Source organism: Limanda limanda, chromosome 8 (assembly GCF_963576545.1).
Source record: "Limanda limanda chromosome 8, fLimLim1.1, whole genome shotgun sequence".
NCBI lineage: Eukaryota > Metazoa > Chordata > Actinopteri > Pleuronectiformes > Pleuronectidae > Limanda > Limanda limanda.
In genome coordinates, this window is record NC_083643.1 from 24,107,579 (window position 1) to 24,126,404 (window position 18,826).

General features: G+C 38.8%; 1 protein-coding gene across 1 annotated transcript; it reads left to right on the forward strand.

Moving 5' to 3' along the window:
- Positions 1 to 4,666: 4,666 nt before the first annotated feature.
- LOC133009730 (forkhead box protein P2-like) lies at positions 4,667 to 16,919 on the forward strand. Its single transcript, XM_061077265.1, has 17 exons — positions 4,667 to 4,831; positions 7,720 to 7,824; positions 8,693 to 8,779; positions 9,498 to 9,533; positions 9,664 to 9,691; positions 10,267 to 10,444; positions 10,899 to 10,994; positions 12,105 to 12,192; positions 12,572 to 12,639; positions 12,679 to 12,712; positions 13,526 to 13,712; positions 14,504 to 14,574; positions 15,207 to 15,308; positions 15,419 to 15,540; positions 16,392 to 16,461; positions 16,584 to 16,705; positions 16,790 to 16,919. Exons 1-17 carry the CDS (start codon positions 4,673 to 4,675, stop codon positions 16,917 to 16,919), a joined length of 1,683 nt encoding a protein of 560 aa, XP_060933248.1. The 5' UTR covers positions 4,667 to 4,672.
- The last annotated feature ends 1,907 nt before the right edge of the window (positions 16,920 to 18,826 follow it).

Consider the following 18,826-nt stretch of genomic DNA (forward strand, 5'->3'; position numbering starts at 1 on the left):
ATATTGCACATTATGGTTGTCATTCTTCAAAATTAACAAATATTTCACAATCAGCTGAATAAATATTCACCTGAAATAACTGAAGAATTCTCTTTTAGTGAACCATCCATGGTTGAGACGTTTTCCGCAAAGAAGTTCTGACTGTGAATGAATAAAATAAAATTAGGTCTGTCTCATGTGTGTCTCACAGAGGAGCTTTCTTAACTATATGCTCAAATAGTTTGCTTCAAACTTTAAGCAAATGTAGACATTACACATATTCGTGAAATTGAATGGCAGAAATAGGACAGTCTATTCTTCCATTCATGATTCTAATTATTAGATTAAATGTAATATACTATATACCATATAATAGTTTTGACATTTTAAAATCCTTCACAGTTAAACACACAGCTTTTCACCTGACAGTCTTAAGGCAGCTTTTCTTGTTCACGTTCACGTTCTCCGTCTGTGGTTTTTCTTTAACCTTCTGGTGACAGAACAGCACATAATTCCGGTTGTTGTTGTTGGCCCAGAACGTCCCCACAGGAGTCTCGTACCGCAGACAGAACTCCACTCTGGCTCCCTGCTCCCCGAACGGGGGCACCAAGGTGAGCTTGAATGAGAAGCAATCCATCAGACTGTCACTGGAACCGGGGATGAACTCTGCCAGTAGGTCAAAGTAGCTGGACCAGGCGTCCAACGTGGTCCGGACATACACTGTCTTACTGAAGGAGATGTTGAGGACACGGATCACGCCTTTCAGTATTTTCGTCTTATTGTGAAGTAACTCGATCGTCTCCAGCTCCAACCTCTGATCCCGCACTTTGACAAACAGCTCCTCAGTGGACAACGGAAGGGAGAACGTGTGAGGAGACAGGAAGTACTCCTCTGCCTCTGTACCCTCACCCTCAGGGGAGGCGTACCCTGGCAGCTTGGGCACATCCCAAGTGTCAAACTCCTTCACTTGCACCAAACGGAGGCCCTTGCCGTCTGCAAAGGACACTCTCCTGGAGCCGCTGAGGGGCGGCTCGGGCTCCCAGTCCTCGTCTGTGGAAGAGCTCCTTCTCCGCGGGAGGGGAGAGGATTTGGGCCTGATGCCGATAACCACTTCACCCTCATCACTGTCTTCGTCCAGTGAGATGAGGCCTGGCACTCCTAGGAGGTTACAGGTCCCGGCAACTCTCGGCTGTCCCACAAACTCCATGGGGCTCTCTGTGTGAGAGTCAGCGGGAAATGACTTGCAGTGCTTCTGCTCCTGGCAACTGACATTCAACATGCTCTGACTTAACAGATGGAGTCGAGTTACAGAGGACATTGTTGCAAGGGCCAACACTATAAATAGGCCAGAAGGGACTTAAACTATGTTTAGTAATCTAAGGTCAAGAAGAGAAAATATCGTCCTCTTTGAGACAGAGAGTTTATGTGATATCATCTACAATATAGATCAGTGATGATCTCATTTTCTTTTTGCAAAACTCTGTCAAAACCTTCACCTTTTTTGTCTCAACTGCTCTAATTGCTCTCTGACGATGGTATTTGCACTACAACCATGACTTTTACCTTGATGGCTATTTCTGATTGTTGCTTTTGCCCCCGCAATGGGTCACGTGAGGTCTAAAACAGACCAAATGCCCTTTACATATTCTTAGACCTCCAAAATACTCACCTCTGACCAATAAATCACTCTCTGAGTCTGACATGGGGAGAAACCACTTTCCCTCAAGATCAAACTGCGGATATTAGAATTACATAGGTTACCGTTATGAAATGCGTTTGTGTTACTTCCTGTGTCTATCAGAGCGGCAAAATGGTTAAATCATAATCTCATTGAGCAAAAATAATGCACATTTTAATAGTGAGCTACAGTCATTTGTCTGAACTGAAGAATGGTGACCTTCACCCTAAGATATGACCAGTATAAAGGCATGTTAAGTTACATAGAAGACAGGAGACGTCCAGTGTTGTCCATGTCCAACAGGAAAGAACCAAGCTGTCAGAGGATGTGGGATCGGATACAGACAGGGTACTTAAACTAATAAAAATTATACAATAAATACAGGGATAGGAAGAAGAAGACAACATCTATCTAACACTTCGTTTGTAGAAGAAAAAACAGGCTGTCAGTACTATACTAGTACTAGTACTGAATACTATAGGCTGTCAGCACCTATGGGAGTATCCTCACAGAACCAGTTCATCCTCCAGAGACCACGATGAGCTCCTCAGACACTCCCTCTCTTAGGAATGCACAGCCTAAACCTTCGCTCTCCTACGTTGCTCTGATCGCCCCAGTCATCCCCCCCCCCCCCCCCCCCCCCCCCGAGGTATCGGTATATTTGGACTGGACTCACCAAAGCTGTCTGCCCTGGAGTGTCCATGAGGGCTGGGTACAACCCCCCCCGTGGGATGACACAGTGCTGATTTCATGTCAACCACACTGATGTGGCACTTTTACTGGTACAACACAAACTGCACCGTATGGACACTAATAACATGACATCACAACACCAGCAGCACAACCCCCCAGGACTCCTGGCTGCTGGTGTGTAAACCCAATCCCTAAAGAGTTAAAAATAACCTTTGCCTTACAGAGTGAACTTTTAATTTCACCCCTGGAATTGCTAAGTCAGGTTTTTTCCTGTGTCTGAATACACTGAACACTCGTGTGCTCCTTTTTTCTTCCATAAAAGCTTCAGGACAGGTAAATACTGATCCAGTAGGTGGCAGAAAGTTACCTTGGTAACAATATCTACATTTCAATCATTAATTGCTCTTATATCTGCCCTACATGTTTTGTATGAGAGAAAGAAACATTTTGGCCTCAATGCTCAACTGTCTCTTACATAAATACATACATAGTAAAAATAGTTTAATCTTTGACATGTGGTAGTCGAAGATATTACTCTGTATATTTATGTTGTTTGTTCGTTGCACTATGACAAGAAATAAACATTGAAATATAAAAGCACGTGAAATGAAAAATAATGTATTCAGGGCTTCTGTTCCTACCTTGAAATCCCTCTCATCTCACCAGAGGAGAATGAGTCTTGATGTTAGAACAGCCTGGCCTCTGCTGCACCTGCAGTCTGTATAATGTCCCACAATAAAGAGCTGACATTGAAAGAAAAACAGCTTTAGGTTTGCATAAAGGAAAAGCAAAAATAAATGGTCTGTATTGATGTAGCTTTTTACAGACCAGGTTTTGATATTCACCCATGCACACACGATTCATACATGTATATGGAGCACTTTCTCTATCCCACATCACACTTACACTCAGGGGCCATTTGGGCCCATGGACACTTCGATATGGAGAATAGGGGAGACTGGGATCAAACTGCACTGGAGAGCATCTGGTTAGTGGACGACCCGCTCTACCTCGTGAGCCACAGCCACCCCAATACATAATACTACATAGAAGAGAATGAAAAACATGAAAATGTGACTGTAGAGAAACGTCCTGTATAAAGCTTTATCATATCAGAGTCATTTCGGGTGTCTGTGGTTAACTTCTGCACTCCAGGTGTTTATCAGCAGTGCCAAACAACACACTTTTATTTGTTTGTTGTAGACGCACTAATGTGCTATTCAAGGAAAAGTGCACTACCCTACTGTAAATAGCTCTTTGATAACAGTTTGACAGTTGAAGCCACAGAGCTCTTTTTGTTGTTTAAATTTCTTATGTCTAAATAAAGTCACAGACAACTATACTTGTCTTTTCTCAAAGGGCCCTTTGTTTTCACCATTAAAGACAATAAACGATACTCACATTGAGGATATTTGTTTCATTTTTTTTTTTTTGTTACTTGATTGCATACGGCTATGAATATCAACAAAGGAAATGAATGCATTCTCTCTCACTGCCAAATGGGTAACTAAATATCACAGGATCATGTTTTAATGCCACAATATAAATAATCTTTGCATTATTGCAATTTAGATTTGCTGTGTATTGATTAGTGTGGATTTCTAGGGAAGCTTGAATGTAGAAAATCTCCACTACTCACCAGGTATGTTCTCTTAATTTAATTTTTCAAGCCCTAAAATAAAAAAAGCTCAGGCTGATTTTCATCTTTTTTTTCACAACCCGGTGATCAACTTCTTTTCCCCTGTCTGTCTACTTTAGTGACTGAAGCTGTGGCTCCTCCCTCTCAGGTAGACACACAGCTGGAGCACTTTCTCCCCCATCCTCACTCCAAACCGTATGAGTGGGAGACACTAACTCTGCCCGGCTGCTCTGTCTTCAGCTAAATGGTACGTATGCTTATAATGTTATTCTGGGAGATTTAAAGGCATCAAAGAGCTCTCTGCTATGGACATGTGATGACAGTGTCTTATTGTCTTGTAGTACTTGAAGTAAAACTCCTGTTTGTTCCCAGTGATTGTGAATGTGAGAGGTTGGTTTTTATGCTCGTATGTGTGGTTCTTTAAACTGTATCTACAGCATTTCATTAGATTTCAAACCTTGCATTGTTTGTTTCAATTGTGCAAATATTCTTTCTTTCTTTCTCCTTGTATGCCCTATAATAAAACACACACGCTTAAAACATACAAGTATATTTTTCTTTCTTGCCTTGTGTTTAGTGCAAAGCCACATGAAGGTGTGATGTAGCAGCTATGCTGAAGTGTATTTTCAGTGTATTTTTGGTTTATTTGTTGTTGAATATTTTCTTTCAGGACCTGAGCTGGGATGCCTGAGTCTCCTCTCAGTCCCACGGCAGCCCGTCAAACTCCAGCCGCCAGCAGCCTGCTCAGTCACACAGACAACAGTGCGGCAGAGACGGTTGTTAATGGGGACTCCTGCCGTGGAGTGAGTGGTGAAAACTGGCAGAGTCTCCACCATAAACAGGTACTTTCATCCGCCTCCTCTTCCTCCTTCCTTCTCTTCATAAGCGGGAAATAGGCAAACAGATGTCAGGAGAAATACAGCCAGTCAGCTCCACATTGGACATCCTCTGACAGGACAGCCAACACAAGCCTGCAGTTCTGTGGACAGCGGCAGGGAATTTATTTGAAATCTGATCCGAGCTGGGAGGTGACATGCAGAAAACTCTGTATGTACTTAATTATTAGTTTGCATGTCAGAGCCGAGGAGGAGTAATTGTCCACAGATCTCTGCCAAGCAGATGCAAGGGAAAATGAAAAGTGAAATGAGCATGGCCCAAGAGCATTTTATGGTTGTCTGTTGGGATTCCAAACCTGGGAATCTTAATCTCAGGGATCAGTGAAACAACAAGGTAATGAGTGTGTGGTCGTCTCCGTCTCCTTCAGACGGCTCCTCATCCCGACAGCCTCATCCTGTTCTCTTAACTCACTTTGATCAGGACTTGTAAAGGCCTTAAACTTCAAACACCTTAAAATATTTGAACAATATTATAAAAACATTGCTCCTGGGCATAATCAATGGTTTCATCTCAATGATCACCACTGTTGACAATGTTGTCTGTCGTGAATCTAGTCTTCAAAGCACAATAATGACTTGTGATATGAAAGTTTTTAAATGTTAAACTCTAAAATGTTACAGTTGAAGAGTATTGACAGTGAAGGGCGGGCGTCTCTCATAAAAGAGCAGGGCCTCAATGTGTAATCTGTTGTGTAGCACGCCACACACTCAAATGGTGTCAGTGCCTTATTTAAAACTTTGCTTAAAAGAAAATCCAGGAGAGACACAGAAAGTAAAGGACTAAACCTGGAGCTGTTTTTATTTTTCTGATACATTAGTTAGTAATTAAGTTTGCTATCATTTATTAAATTGTCAGAAAATTCATAAAACTGTCCATCACCGTTTCCCGAGTCTAAGGCAGCATCTTTAAATTAGCTGTTGGGCTCAGTTACACTACCCTGCACACTGTCATACACGTGGCTGACTTCTGGTCGAAACACCAGGTTTGTTGACTGGTTCAAGTTCTATTATAATTAGCTACGTGTTTTGTTATTTCATAGAGAGGATGTTTATTGAGATGAGTTGATTTTGGTGATTTTGGTTATATTAAGTTTGGAGAAACCAATTTCCTGTTCCCTTAGCATGTAGAGAACTCGTGTACATAAAAACTTTAAATAGTTGAATAAATACTGCACATTTGCATCTTATTTCTTCACTACTTTGTGTCTGATATTAGTTTATTCTTATTGTCAAAAAAAACACAGATACTTGCTTTATTACTAACTGAGAAAGACTTCACTTATAATCTATGGAATCATTTGCTTAATGTGTCTGAAAACAGGGTCAATAAGAAGGTTTTCCTTTTGATCACACAGTTCTCCATTGGCAACAGATCTTACAGCTGTTTTTGATGAAGCTGAATTATAATATATGTATAGAAATAATTTAATTATAATTTACCTTGCAGTTTGATAGTGACTAACATTTTTTAAAAGATGTTGTGGTAAAACTGAAATTATGATCATATATTCAAATCAAGCACACTAATGGCAGTAAATCCTGTGTTATAGCAAACGTTAGTCTATTTAAAAACATCCCTGTGTGGACAACAGATTGAGTGAATTAACAGATTTTGAGAATGAATTGCACTCTATTCTGTATTGCTGTATTGTATAGAGTTAAGATTATACAATACATAAAATGTCCTTTAAAAATTCAGAAATGTTCTGGTTCACTGATAATGACCGATTGGTTGTATAGGTTAAATGCTCGTAAGTTGCTATACCTTTGTTTCTAAAACGCCAGGATGCTTCATTTGTTTCGTGTTAATATTGAGGCTGGTTTCTTTCTTTCTTTTTTATTCTTCGTCTAAATAATGGTGCTTCAGGCTGGGCACATAATGTACAGGACACAATAATGAAAATCAATCAAATATAACTGTCTGTTAATGCTTCGTGAAACTGTTTAACTCACATACATTTTTTTTTGTTGATCAGCATATTAATCAATATAATAATTGTTTAAATCTTAAATACGACCAAATCATGAATAACAGATACAAGAAATTCAGATACTCTGATACTACTTCTATCGGATTTATTGTTTTTTTGAGGGTCTTAACTGTCTGGTGGAAACTTGTGTGGGAATATCTCAAAAGTCTTATTTTATTACATCCAAGATCATATACCAATATAGATAAAGTGAGGTTTTACTGAGACCTATGAAGAATATAATCAAGTCACAGCCTCTGCAGATACGTGGAGAAAATTTCATTTTCTGTGTAGAAAAATGAAAAATGAAAAAGAAATAATAATCTATTTTCCCCCCAAATTAAAAAATCTAGCACTATTTCATTATATTATATATTCATATTATATTTTAAAAATAATTTGTAAAACAATATATTTAATTTGTGAGCACCTTTTGTTGTTTTAAAAATGCAGTCATGGCAATTGCCGCTGCCTCTGTTTGACTACAGAAGGAGACGGAGACAATCACTCTGTTATTTGACGCTCAATCAGTAACAGTGCAGATCGGTTATTATTCTGCCAGTGTTTGCCTTTATTAATACCCATACACTTCTATTAAGAGTCACAACAAGCATGTAATTGTGTTGCTAATTAACTGGTCAGCCCATCTCCCATCTCATTTGGGGTCAATGACACAATCCGACATTAGGATGTTCACAAAAGGTTGACAGCACTGTTTGGTAATTGGATTGGAAAGATTCCCATTGGATGGTTATTACTGTTTAACACTTGACACTTGCCTTCCGTCGGATGCACTTGTCCTCTCGCCTTCACTCTGCAGACTGTTTCTCCTGCTTCATCGTATCCCTCCTCTTCCTCTTGAAGGTGTGTCTGGCGATGATGTCTCCTCGGCAGATTCAACAGCTGCTCTCTCCAAACCAGCTGCAGGCTCTGATCCAGCACAAGCAACAAGCTCTTCTGCTCCAACAGGTATTTATAAAGTACAAGTGTTTTTGTTTCCAATGCACAGGACTCTGGTTAACTTGACTTTGTATAATAACGTTTTTTTTGCATTACACAAAGACTTATTGGACTGAAAATACTGTAATTTAAGGGGAAAATGCAATATAACATGACTATAAATGTATTGCAATATACCCTGGATGACTGTCCACACTGTAACTACAGTACTTAATGTTATATAATATATTGCATTAAAATTGCAATACAATATAAAGTTAGCCTAGCCAACTGAACATATAGCGACTCAGTGAATCAATTCTTTAACACAATGCAACAAAAAATGTAGTGCAATATTAAGTTAATATTAACTTAACCTAATTAACTGTTAAGTTGTCATCCTAACTATCCAGTTAAGTGAAACTAAGTAAGGTCTGCAGAGGCCAACAAACACAAAACCACAATGAGAAACCATGTTTTAGCCAACTGACCATAATTCACCATTATGATATCTTGACAGATATTTGAAAAAAATTGTTTTCTAAAGGAAAAAATAAGCTAGCAAAACACAACTACCAAGCATTAGTGAGTATACTGTTGAAAATAAAATACAAATTAGTAAACTAACCCACAGACCTAAGATTGTGAATATGAACATCTAACCCAATATATTAAATTTTTTTGTCAAAGTGCTTTGGAAGTGTTAAACACTAACCACTGTCTGATCTGAGAACAAAACCACATACTTGAATAAGGAAATGCTCTGGGGACAGAAATATTTTTACAGTTAGCCATTTATAACTTAATGTATATTGAAGTTTACTATTTAAACAATTTCATTGCAAGTTGTTTGAGAATGAATTGCGTGTCTTTGAAATTATGGTTCACCATTTTCCAGCAACATCTGAAAGAGTTTTACAAGACTCAACAACAAAAGATTCACCTGCAGCTGCTTCAACAGCAACCCAGCAAGAAAGTCAAGGAGGCAAGTGATGATTTGTCTATTATATTTGTTATTATTATTATCTGTTGTTATTTATTTGTTTCAATTTACCTGACTGATTGTGCATCTATATATCTATCTATATTTATCCATATTGGGGTAAGAGCTTTTATGAGGAAGTCCAATAAGATCTAACAAATAAAATAATTGTTGGTGTTGAAATCTTTTTAATGGTTCTAAATAAACTGCTACAGTATCTAGAAGAACATTCAGCAGTGTCCTGAAAAAATAATGATATCATATTATAACCAGACAGATGGAAGAAGACAGGCAGACACAAAATAAATTATTGACAAAAAATAAAATGACTATATAAATCATAAAAATATTTATTTTTAAATAAAATAGAGACCAAATATATAGACAAATATCTACACTTTGTCCAGAATATATCCTGTAAAGTAGTAGTAATCATGTACTTAAATATATTTAATGAAGAGACATGTTCATGTGCTTGGTCTTGTTTTGACAATGCAGTGTTCTATGTCTCTACCCGTCATAGATGAGATTGTGAGCGTGAGATTTCAAAGTCAGGAAAGTCAACTCAGTGTGAAGTACTATAGATAAGGGATGTTTTGACAGATGCTTGTATATATCACTGATTTTAATCCAGATTCAAAATCCAGAAAATTATCAGAAGACAATAGAGCATGGGCAGAGTCTACTGCTAAATGAGTTGTTCTGTGTTTGTCTCCTCCAGCTCCCTGCACAGCAGCTGGTGTTCCAGCAGCTCCTCCAGCTCCATCAGCAGCAGCAGCAGCAGCAGCAGCAGCAGCAGCAGCAGCAGCAGCAGCAGCAGCAGCAGCAGCAGCAGCAACTCTTCCGGGTGCAGAGACCGGTCCTGTCCTCTTCTACCCTCCCTCCAGGTCACTGCTCTTTACATTTATTACAAGGGTTAGGGTTAGTTCTGTGGTTCTGGAGTCTTCTCCAGAATTATCACTTGTCATTAGTGAGTTCCCCTCAAACAGTTCTACAATATACCTTCACTTTTTACTGGACGTTCATCCTAACTGATTTATCTGCAATGAAGATTTCATAGTCAATGTGTGGCTTATGTTGTAGTTTGAATGATTTACTGAATTGCTGTTATTTTGTATACATTATACAGTGCATGTCGGCAGAGTGCTGGTTGGCTGTTTGTTAAATTTGTATTTATATTTAACGTAGAAAATCTGAAAATTTGTGCCAACACTCGACACTGCACTTCGTCAGGCAATTTAGAATACACATGCCATATGTGCTAGAAATGCGTTACACATACAAACAGACAGAAAAATAATTGTAGTTGTAATTATTCCTGGATTACAGTAAAATGGCTAATGAGAAAGAGATGCTTTCCCAGTTTCTCTAGAACGAGTATGAAAATGTGAAACAGATTTAAAAAGAGGACATGTGTCAACAGTATTTATCATAATCTTGCTCAACATACAAAAGGATTTACAAACACTGGTTGTTTATCTATGTTTCAGTGGGTTTCAGCCCAGCAGAGTTGCAGCAGATATGGAAGGAGCTGACAAATGGATTCACTGAAGATAAAACCACGATTAAGAGCAATTATGACTCTTCCACTAACGACACCAGGTCGACACAAGTCAGGGGCAGACAGGCCGATGTCCAGCCGTCTCCCTCTCCTCGCACGACCGAATGGTGAGACCAGTCCTCTCCTGCTGTAAACAGACACTCCCTCTCTTCAAACATCAAGCACTTGTCACCGGCAGACGTTTCCTTCTTGTGGAGGTGTGGGAGGGGAGGCGTTGTCTTTTGCAGCGAGGCTTCACTTTTAATTCCCCTCGGGACGATAGATTTTGTTTTTGCTTGTTTCCTTTGTGTTCCACCACCTGAAGTGGTTATGCAAAGAAAAAGAAGAAAAAAAAAAAGTTTACATGAGTACATATCCCAAATCAAAAGTAAACAGTTTTCCATTTATTTTTCAGTGCTCCCCTTGCAACCTCTCTCTGTCATTTTCCTCCACCCGAACAGAAAAGAAAACACTCTCATGTCTGTGTTGTTGTGCTCTTGTTCTCTTACTGTTGTTTGGCTGCTGTGTTTTTTTTTTTAATGATGACAATATATACTTTCCTTCTTCACCTCTCTCGTCTAGTGCTGATCGTGCCGCTTCACATGTTCTCTACAGTCATGGTGTGTGTAACTGGCCCGGATGTGAGACCACGTGTGAGAACTTGAACCAGTTCATCAGGTATTTAAACTCCATCCTAATGTGTTTCAGCTCCACACGTTTTTCAAATGTCTGTTTATGATTCAAAGTAATATTTAATATTTGCAGTAGAAAATGACTCATTCAGTGAAATGCCCCAGTTTGAGACTCTTATGAATTATCATTACATTTGAGTGACAGAACTAAGCATCTGTCTTTCTGAAGGATAAATCTCTGGAGGTTGGTTAACAGCACCTAATGCTGTTTACTGCATAATTTCAGAATTGTCAAAGATCCTTCAAACTAAAAAAAAGATTTACCCAGATTTTTGATTAGTTACCAAGTTGCAATTTCAGAATTTTCTTAACCATATATTAAATAGCTCTGCAGAACAATTTTTTAAAAATTGTTTGAAGTCACCTCTCTGGTGGCTGCAAGTGGCAACTGGTTTTTGGATTGTCTGTCTGTCCCTTTGTCGTGGACATGGGATCTCTGGAACACTTTTGTGGAATTTCTTCAAATTTGGTTCTTACATTTAGTTAGTTGAACTGATTTTGAGGGTCAAATTTCACGGTAACAGTGACCACACAAAAACATGTTTTTGCCTCTTGAACATAAATATCTCAAGTCTGCCTTCAGGTTCTTCACATTTTAACCAGTTGCCACTTGGATTCAAAGGTGAACTGATTAGATTTCAGTGGTCAAAGGTGAAGGTCACAGTGACCTCATAAGAGTAAGAAATAAACGTATGTAGACTGGAAATGTACTGGTTTGTGGAGGCACACATCCGCAGGGTGATGATTCTAGATAGGAAATAATCATAGCTTGGGTATAATTGTATATATCATGCAGCAGGATATTGTTTCATACAGAAAAGAGGATTCTGGAATATTCCAAAGTGTTGTATAACAAGCTTCATCTATTTTTCAGACACACTGATGTTTATCTCTGTGACTTGAATGCAACGATAAGACATGAGTTTCACAAACAAAGAGATAAAAAGGTTGGAGTCAGCTGTAGCAACAGAGCAGTTACAAATATTAAACATTGTTTTGACAGCTATTTGGGGACTTGTATATTGTACTGGTCTGTAGAACTATGGAGCAGAATTTTCAGTGGAGCGTTGCTTCGATGCTCTTGTGTGTGTTGCAGGCACATAGGCAGTGAACACACTCTGGATGACAGGAGCACAGCGCAGTGCAGAGTCCAGATGCAGGTGGTTCAGCAGCTGGAGCTTCAGGTATTAAATATGAGTCCGGTCAAATGTGTCCAACATCAAAAGTTAGAGCTGCATGCAAACCTGTCCTGTAATGATGTAAATCTGCACCATGACGATCTAACTGGGTGCACTGATTAGAAGTGCGTGTATTTAATAATAGAATATTATTTCTCCATAACCGACTTCTCTTCCAACTAAACACCTTCTTTCTCTCAGTATATTCATGTAATGTTCAGCCAACACCTTCTCCTCCTCCCTCCTGATGTTTGACACATCAGGAAAATGTACTTTTCGAAATGTGTCTGGTTCACATCCTCCCATTTCAAAGATCTGTGCTCGGTGATTTTGAATGCGACGCCATCCACAGATCCCCTCTCCCCCCCTCCATCTCCTCTAACAGCTCTGCAAAGAGCGGCAGCGTCTGCGGGCGATGACGGCTCACCTGCATCTGCCCTCTCCAGAAGCTCAGTCGCTGTCTGCACCCCCGAGTCAACAGTTGCCTGATAGGACTGATATGGCTGCTGACCCACAAGCTCCAAAGGTAGTGTGTGTGGTAATAGCTGTGTGAACGTCAGCAACAGAGTAAATGAGCTGTGAACTCTGTGTGTGTGTGTGTGTGTGTGTGTGTGTGTGTGTGTGTGTGTGTGTGTGTGTGTGTGTGTCTGCGTGTGTGTGTGTGTGTGTGTGTGTGTGTGTGTGTGTGTGTGTGTGTGTGTGTGTGTGTGTCTGCGTGTGTGTGTGTGTGGCAATAAGGAGCTGTGTGCAAAACAGTAAATATGTGGTGTGGAGTCAAAACACCATGTGTCTGGCTGCAAACTTATCTCCTCTGGATGAGGATGCAGCCGGCCTGTATTTGACCCGGGAGTCTTTTACAGTCGGATGAGTTGGTCTGTATGTATGTTGGTTTTTTCTTTGAAACAAAACAATATGAGATAGTCAGAAACCCTTGAACCTTCTCATGCAGATGCATGTCTGCAAAAAGTTTTACTTTTGTAAGGTCCTTTCTCTTTGTACCTATAAGTCTTAGCTGCCTGACGAGATCCTTCCAGTTTCTTTCCCCTCTGGCGCCTAGCTGTTGACATCACATGGCCACCATTGTGTTTTCATACTGCGGAAATACTCTGTGTAGAAGTTAATCATTTGTTAATCTTGCAAATATTGCACATTAATCAAAACACTCACCAAACAATTTCACCCTATAATTAACCATAATTTCTTGTGATATTAGTGCGCTCACCTCTGAGGAGGCGAATCGAATCGCTCTGTTACACTGGGACTCTCTCTCTGTCTGATTTGTTTTGTCTGTCACTCCGCCTGCCGCCTTATTAACCTCGTCTGCATGTGTCGCTCTCAGCTCGGGTCCGTCACCAGCGACCTGACCTCGCTGAGCTCCTCGGACGGGGCACAAGTTTCTCCGCTCCAATCTCTGGGTCCTGTCAGCTCTCCATCCCAGGGCTGTGAGGAGGAGTCGCCCCCCCACACAGGATGTGCCGGGGCCATGAGACGTCGTCAGCACCCTCTGGTCTACTCGCTGTCCTCAGGTAGATCTAGAAATGCACAAAGAGAGAGGGTTAATTTCGAATATGTCATGTGCTACATCTCTAAAATGTCTTAGTGTTGTGAAATTATTACAACTTCATAATTGCAAGATTCAGGTCAGCAAAATGACAATATATTGTTAATGCCACCCAACTGAGATTGTGAGGTGGTGACTTTCAGAGCTGACAGGTTGAGGACCCTGATGGAGCGACCTCCTTAATGGTTTCCTTATGGGATTTCCTCTTTCCCAGTGACGGAGGTTGTAATGAGGCCTCACAATCACATGTGAATGCACTGAGCCAATCAAATAGCTTAATTGTATAATAAATGTATTTTTTGGGCATATATGAGGTGTACCCATTATATCAATGCTGTGGAAAAGCTTTGTAATAACAACCGCAAGTCTTGATATGTGGTTCTATCAATTTAGTTCGAATACATCTTGAGTTGGGATGGGCCACGCCCACTTGTACAGATTTTGGTTAATACTTGCCTTCAGAGCATGCTACACTGATATGTGTGAGGTACAGATATGATGAAATGCTTACTATAGTATTAGTATACAGTATAGTTTAGTATACCTATTCCTAATTTAAACCTCAAGATATCTACCAAGATTTGTGATGATTGGACAAATTCAGTCCAAACCAACCTGAAATCTGCTTCAGTTATCACTGTGGCACACAGACAGATGTCACAGGTTACAAAACATCCACCTGCTTCCACATATCAACTCATGTAGTGTAGTGGTCACTCTAAGCTTTATTCCACTTTCTACTTTCTCTTCTTTCAGAAAATGAGTATGAGCTTTACAAGAACAGTGACATCAGACCACCGTTCACCTACGCAACACTGATCAGACAGGTACCATCTTTGACTCAATAAAGCTGAGCTCTTTCTAAAATATTTATATATATATATATATGTGCATGTGTGTGTGTGTGTTTGTGTGTGTGTGTGTGTGTGTGTGTGTGTGTATGTGTGTGTTTCACTGGCGTTTATGTGTATGATTTCTTCAAATTTCGTATTCAAGTATCTAGATGTTTTCTATGTGAGCTCATTCATTTACATTACTTGTCCAAAGCTGAAACATTATGTTATAAAAGTGACTTTTCCATCTAAAATCACCTGATTTTTGTAAATAGCTAGTATTGAATGATAAAAAAAATGATTTCAAACAGGTCATCTTGGGCTCTGAGCTTTTTAAAAACATCTTACAGTTTTATTTTTAAATGTACAGTGATGATTGAATGAATTAAAAAGCATGTCCAAATCAGTGGATCATGAACACAATCTTTATAGAATGCTATTAGCTTTAATACTTAAATAGTTATTTTAAAATTCACAAAAATTATTCATGATATATGAAATGATGAAAATTGGCTCCGATTTTTTGATTGTATTATTTTTTCCCTCCTGTCTTTTATTAGAGCTGAAACAGTCATGGCTTTGATTTGATCCGATCATGTTTTGTTTTATTTCCTTTCCATGGTCAGGCGATTATGGAGGCACCAGACATGCAGCTGACGCTCAATGAGATCTACAACTGGTTCACACGGACGTTCGCTTATTTCAGACGCAACGCTGCCACGTGGAAGGTATCACCCTCGCAGATAATTAACTCTGTGATAGCAGCGTGTGTGTCTCACCTGATTTATGCAAGATGTACTCAGTCACAGCTCCTCCGCTCTGATTTTCTCTGGATCAGAACGCTGTGCGCCACAACCTGAGTCTGCACAAGTGCTTTGTGCGGGTGGAGAATGTGAAAGGTGCCGTGTGGACGGTGGATGAGGTGGAATTCCAGAGGAGGAGATCCCAGAAGATCACAGGGTAGAGTAGATAACACCCTGATTCAGACTTCTTATTATCAACTTGTATTTCAGTTTGAATATAACAATAATAACTTTGTTTATTTAGCACCTTCTAAGTGCTTCACATAGAGGACAAATAACAAACAGGAAAACAAAACATCAAAGGCATCAATCTAAATAATACGATGTCATTGAAAATAAAAGACAGCAAATTATTGAAAATGAACGAAGCAGAGATTCTCAAAGGTTTTCTGTCTTTGCTTAAGTATTCACGAAGAAAAACAGAAAACTCTTTTGCCGCCTCTGGCTTTTAACACAGATCAGGGATCATCTCCTGCTCAGTGGAGTGAAGTGTAATTAACATGCAAATAAATAAATCCTTACAAATTGTAAAATTAGACCAATACAATATAAACTACTTGTCCTCCACGAATCCAATTTAATATTTAACCTTAAACCTTGAATTTAATTAGGAAAATGTTGTTTTGTTTTGAAGTCCCTGTGTTAGCATATCACTGAACAGAAAAAAACTGGGGCTCATCGATTGACAGAAGGTAACAAATGCATTAAAAAAGCATAAAGCAAATACAAGCGTGCGTGTCTATAATACATCTACTGTATTGAACATTTATTGTCTGTAATGAATTAAGGATTATGATGAGAGTAACTATGACGACAGTTTCGAGGCCTTGTCCCGATGATTCACTCCAATGAATTATTTGCCATCATAACTGACCTTGCCTCAAACTACTGCTGTTTACCGTGTTTTTTCTTTAACAGTGGAATATATACATGTTATTGATTTGCTCTCCATAAATTAGACATGGCCATTGCCTATCTCAAAATGATTTACCCTTTGTTATTCTGCAGGAGTCCATCACTTATTAAGAATGGGACCTCGAACCTTGCTTTGGGGGCAGCTCTGACTGCCAGTTTACAGGTGAGCGGGTGTGTTTGAGCCTATATACAGTCTATGGTTTGAGTGCAACCTCTTGATTAAAGGTTTTTGGTAGATCTGTGATAATAGTTTTTTTTTTTTTTTTTTTTATCCATTTGTTGTAGACAGCGCTGGCTGACACATCACTGCCAGGATTCACGAAGGAAAGTGTGAGCAGGAACTCCAGGAGTCAAACACAGGAGAGCAACGGCCACAGTCACCAAAATATCTCTGCACGTGTCCAGCAGTGAGTTTATTGCAAAGTCCAGATATCAAACGACTTTCGTACTAAAATGGATTTTCAAATGTCTTGGTTTTTCAACTACTGCAGGTCTCTTTTCCTCAAAGACGAAAAACTGAATCTGGATGAACCAGAGCGTCAGATGGCGGCGGTGAAACCAGTCACTCTGCAGCATGGCAGGACTGGAAATGACCAGGAGCACTTGTTCGAACTCGAATGAAACCTTGAGAGTGGAATTCTTTTAATTATAAAACAGTAAAGCAAGATTTCATTGAGCGTTCAGGGATGTCGGAAAAATTGTTCACAATACAAACAGAGCCATTGTGATTTCATGTAATGAACATCTCACTATGCTGCCAGCTGGCATGAAGTCTCTAAAACTGGGATTTAAATCAGATCAAGTCCATAGAAACATTTAGCTGCTGTTTTGCAGTCAGTAAAGAAATATAAAGTAACACATGTGTTTTCTGTGTTCACCCGCAACTTTTTCAATCATTTTTTAAATATTCCAATTTATAGGTAAACGAGAAAACATTTCTGACTGTAAAATAGAAGCAATAAATGTATGTGAGTGTTTAAGTGTTTAAGTTCAGTGATTCTTGATGCTCTACATTTCAATATTTTAGTTTCAAAGTAAACTATCTAGAGAATAAAATGTTACGTTTGGTGATGATCTACAAATGAAAAGAATAAAGCAGGTGATGTTACAACATGATGGAGGTGTCGTAATTGTGTTTACAGTTAAAAACATGTACAGTTTGTGCTGTTTGACTTTCTACTCTGTTTGTCTGTAAATAGAGAGATATTGTTATGTACAGTATATATGTTAAGATTTTTTTTGAGGGAGCAGGTTTTATATGCTTTTTGTTTAAAAAATAAGTGTTTTAATTCATCTGTTTTTTCCACTGAAAGAAAGTAACGTTTTAACTAAAAGTTAAAAATATTCTGTATATAAACTTGACTATGTATAAAGATGTATGTGCCTGTATGGTTGTATGTCCAATGTATTTAATTTACATTAAATATATATATTGTAACCAGTTGATGAATGACACTGATAAATACAGTTTTTGTTTAGAAAAATGTGTTGAACAGGCCTAATTATAAATGTTCTTGCACTTTAAAATTCACCCTCATTTATTTATGTCTATGAAAGTGTATGTTGGTTATTTAGTTGATTTTTACAAGGAAATTAATAAATGACTTTTCTTGAGTGAATACACCTGTAGTGTTGTGTTAAGCCTTGTGGCAGCAAGCTGGCACGGTGCACACTAATCCCTGATGGAGAATCTTGAAGGCTCAGGACCATTGTTGAGCTACATTTAGTGATCATCAATGCATCAATCAATTAAGGTCAACGTATCATATTCAAATAAAATCTCAGTTTTCATGAATATTTGTGAGTTAACAACCAAGGAAATACATTTTTTATCAAAATGTCACTTAATTACAAAAACCACTGATATATATATATATATATATATATATATATATATATATATATATATATTTATGTCAGTGGTTGTATATATAAAATCATGGATCTACGTCCCCCCTCCTCCTGTTAATAGGGTTTTTTTGGTAGTTTTTCTAACTCTTGTTGAGGGTTAAGAACAGAGGATGTCGCTCCTTGTTAGTCTCTATGCAACAAATTGTGATATGTAAATATGGGCTCTACAAATAAAATGAGATTGATTGATTGATCTTGATGAAAAATCAGGCATATTGATGTTCTGAAGGTTTTAGATTCTTTTTAGGTTAGTGCAGATGCAAAAATAACAAATCTGGATGTAACACACTTAAACCTAATTTTCATGAGGGGACTGGAGGTATTATCCTGAGTGCCACTCTAGTTCCCTAGTAGAGGGGTGAAAATGCAATTCAATAATTAATCTTGATATAAAAAATTATAAAAATTCCCAGATCCAACCGTTTGTCCAGATCTGTGCCACATATGGAATAGGTTCTTTTTGACCCATGCATGTCACTGCAGCAATATGAAGTTATAAATGTTGTATTATCAGTGTGTGTTATATGTTGTTATTGACATGATGTGTACTGAGGCAATTTGGGGTTCAGTGTCTTGCCCAAAGGCCCTTCAGCATGGAATGGGGGGGACTGGGATTG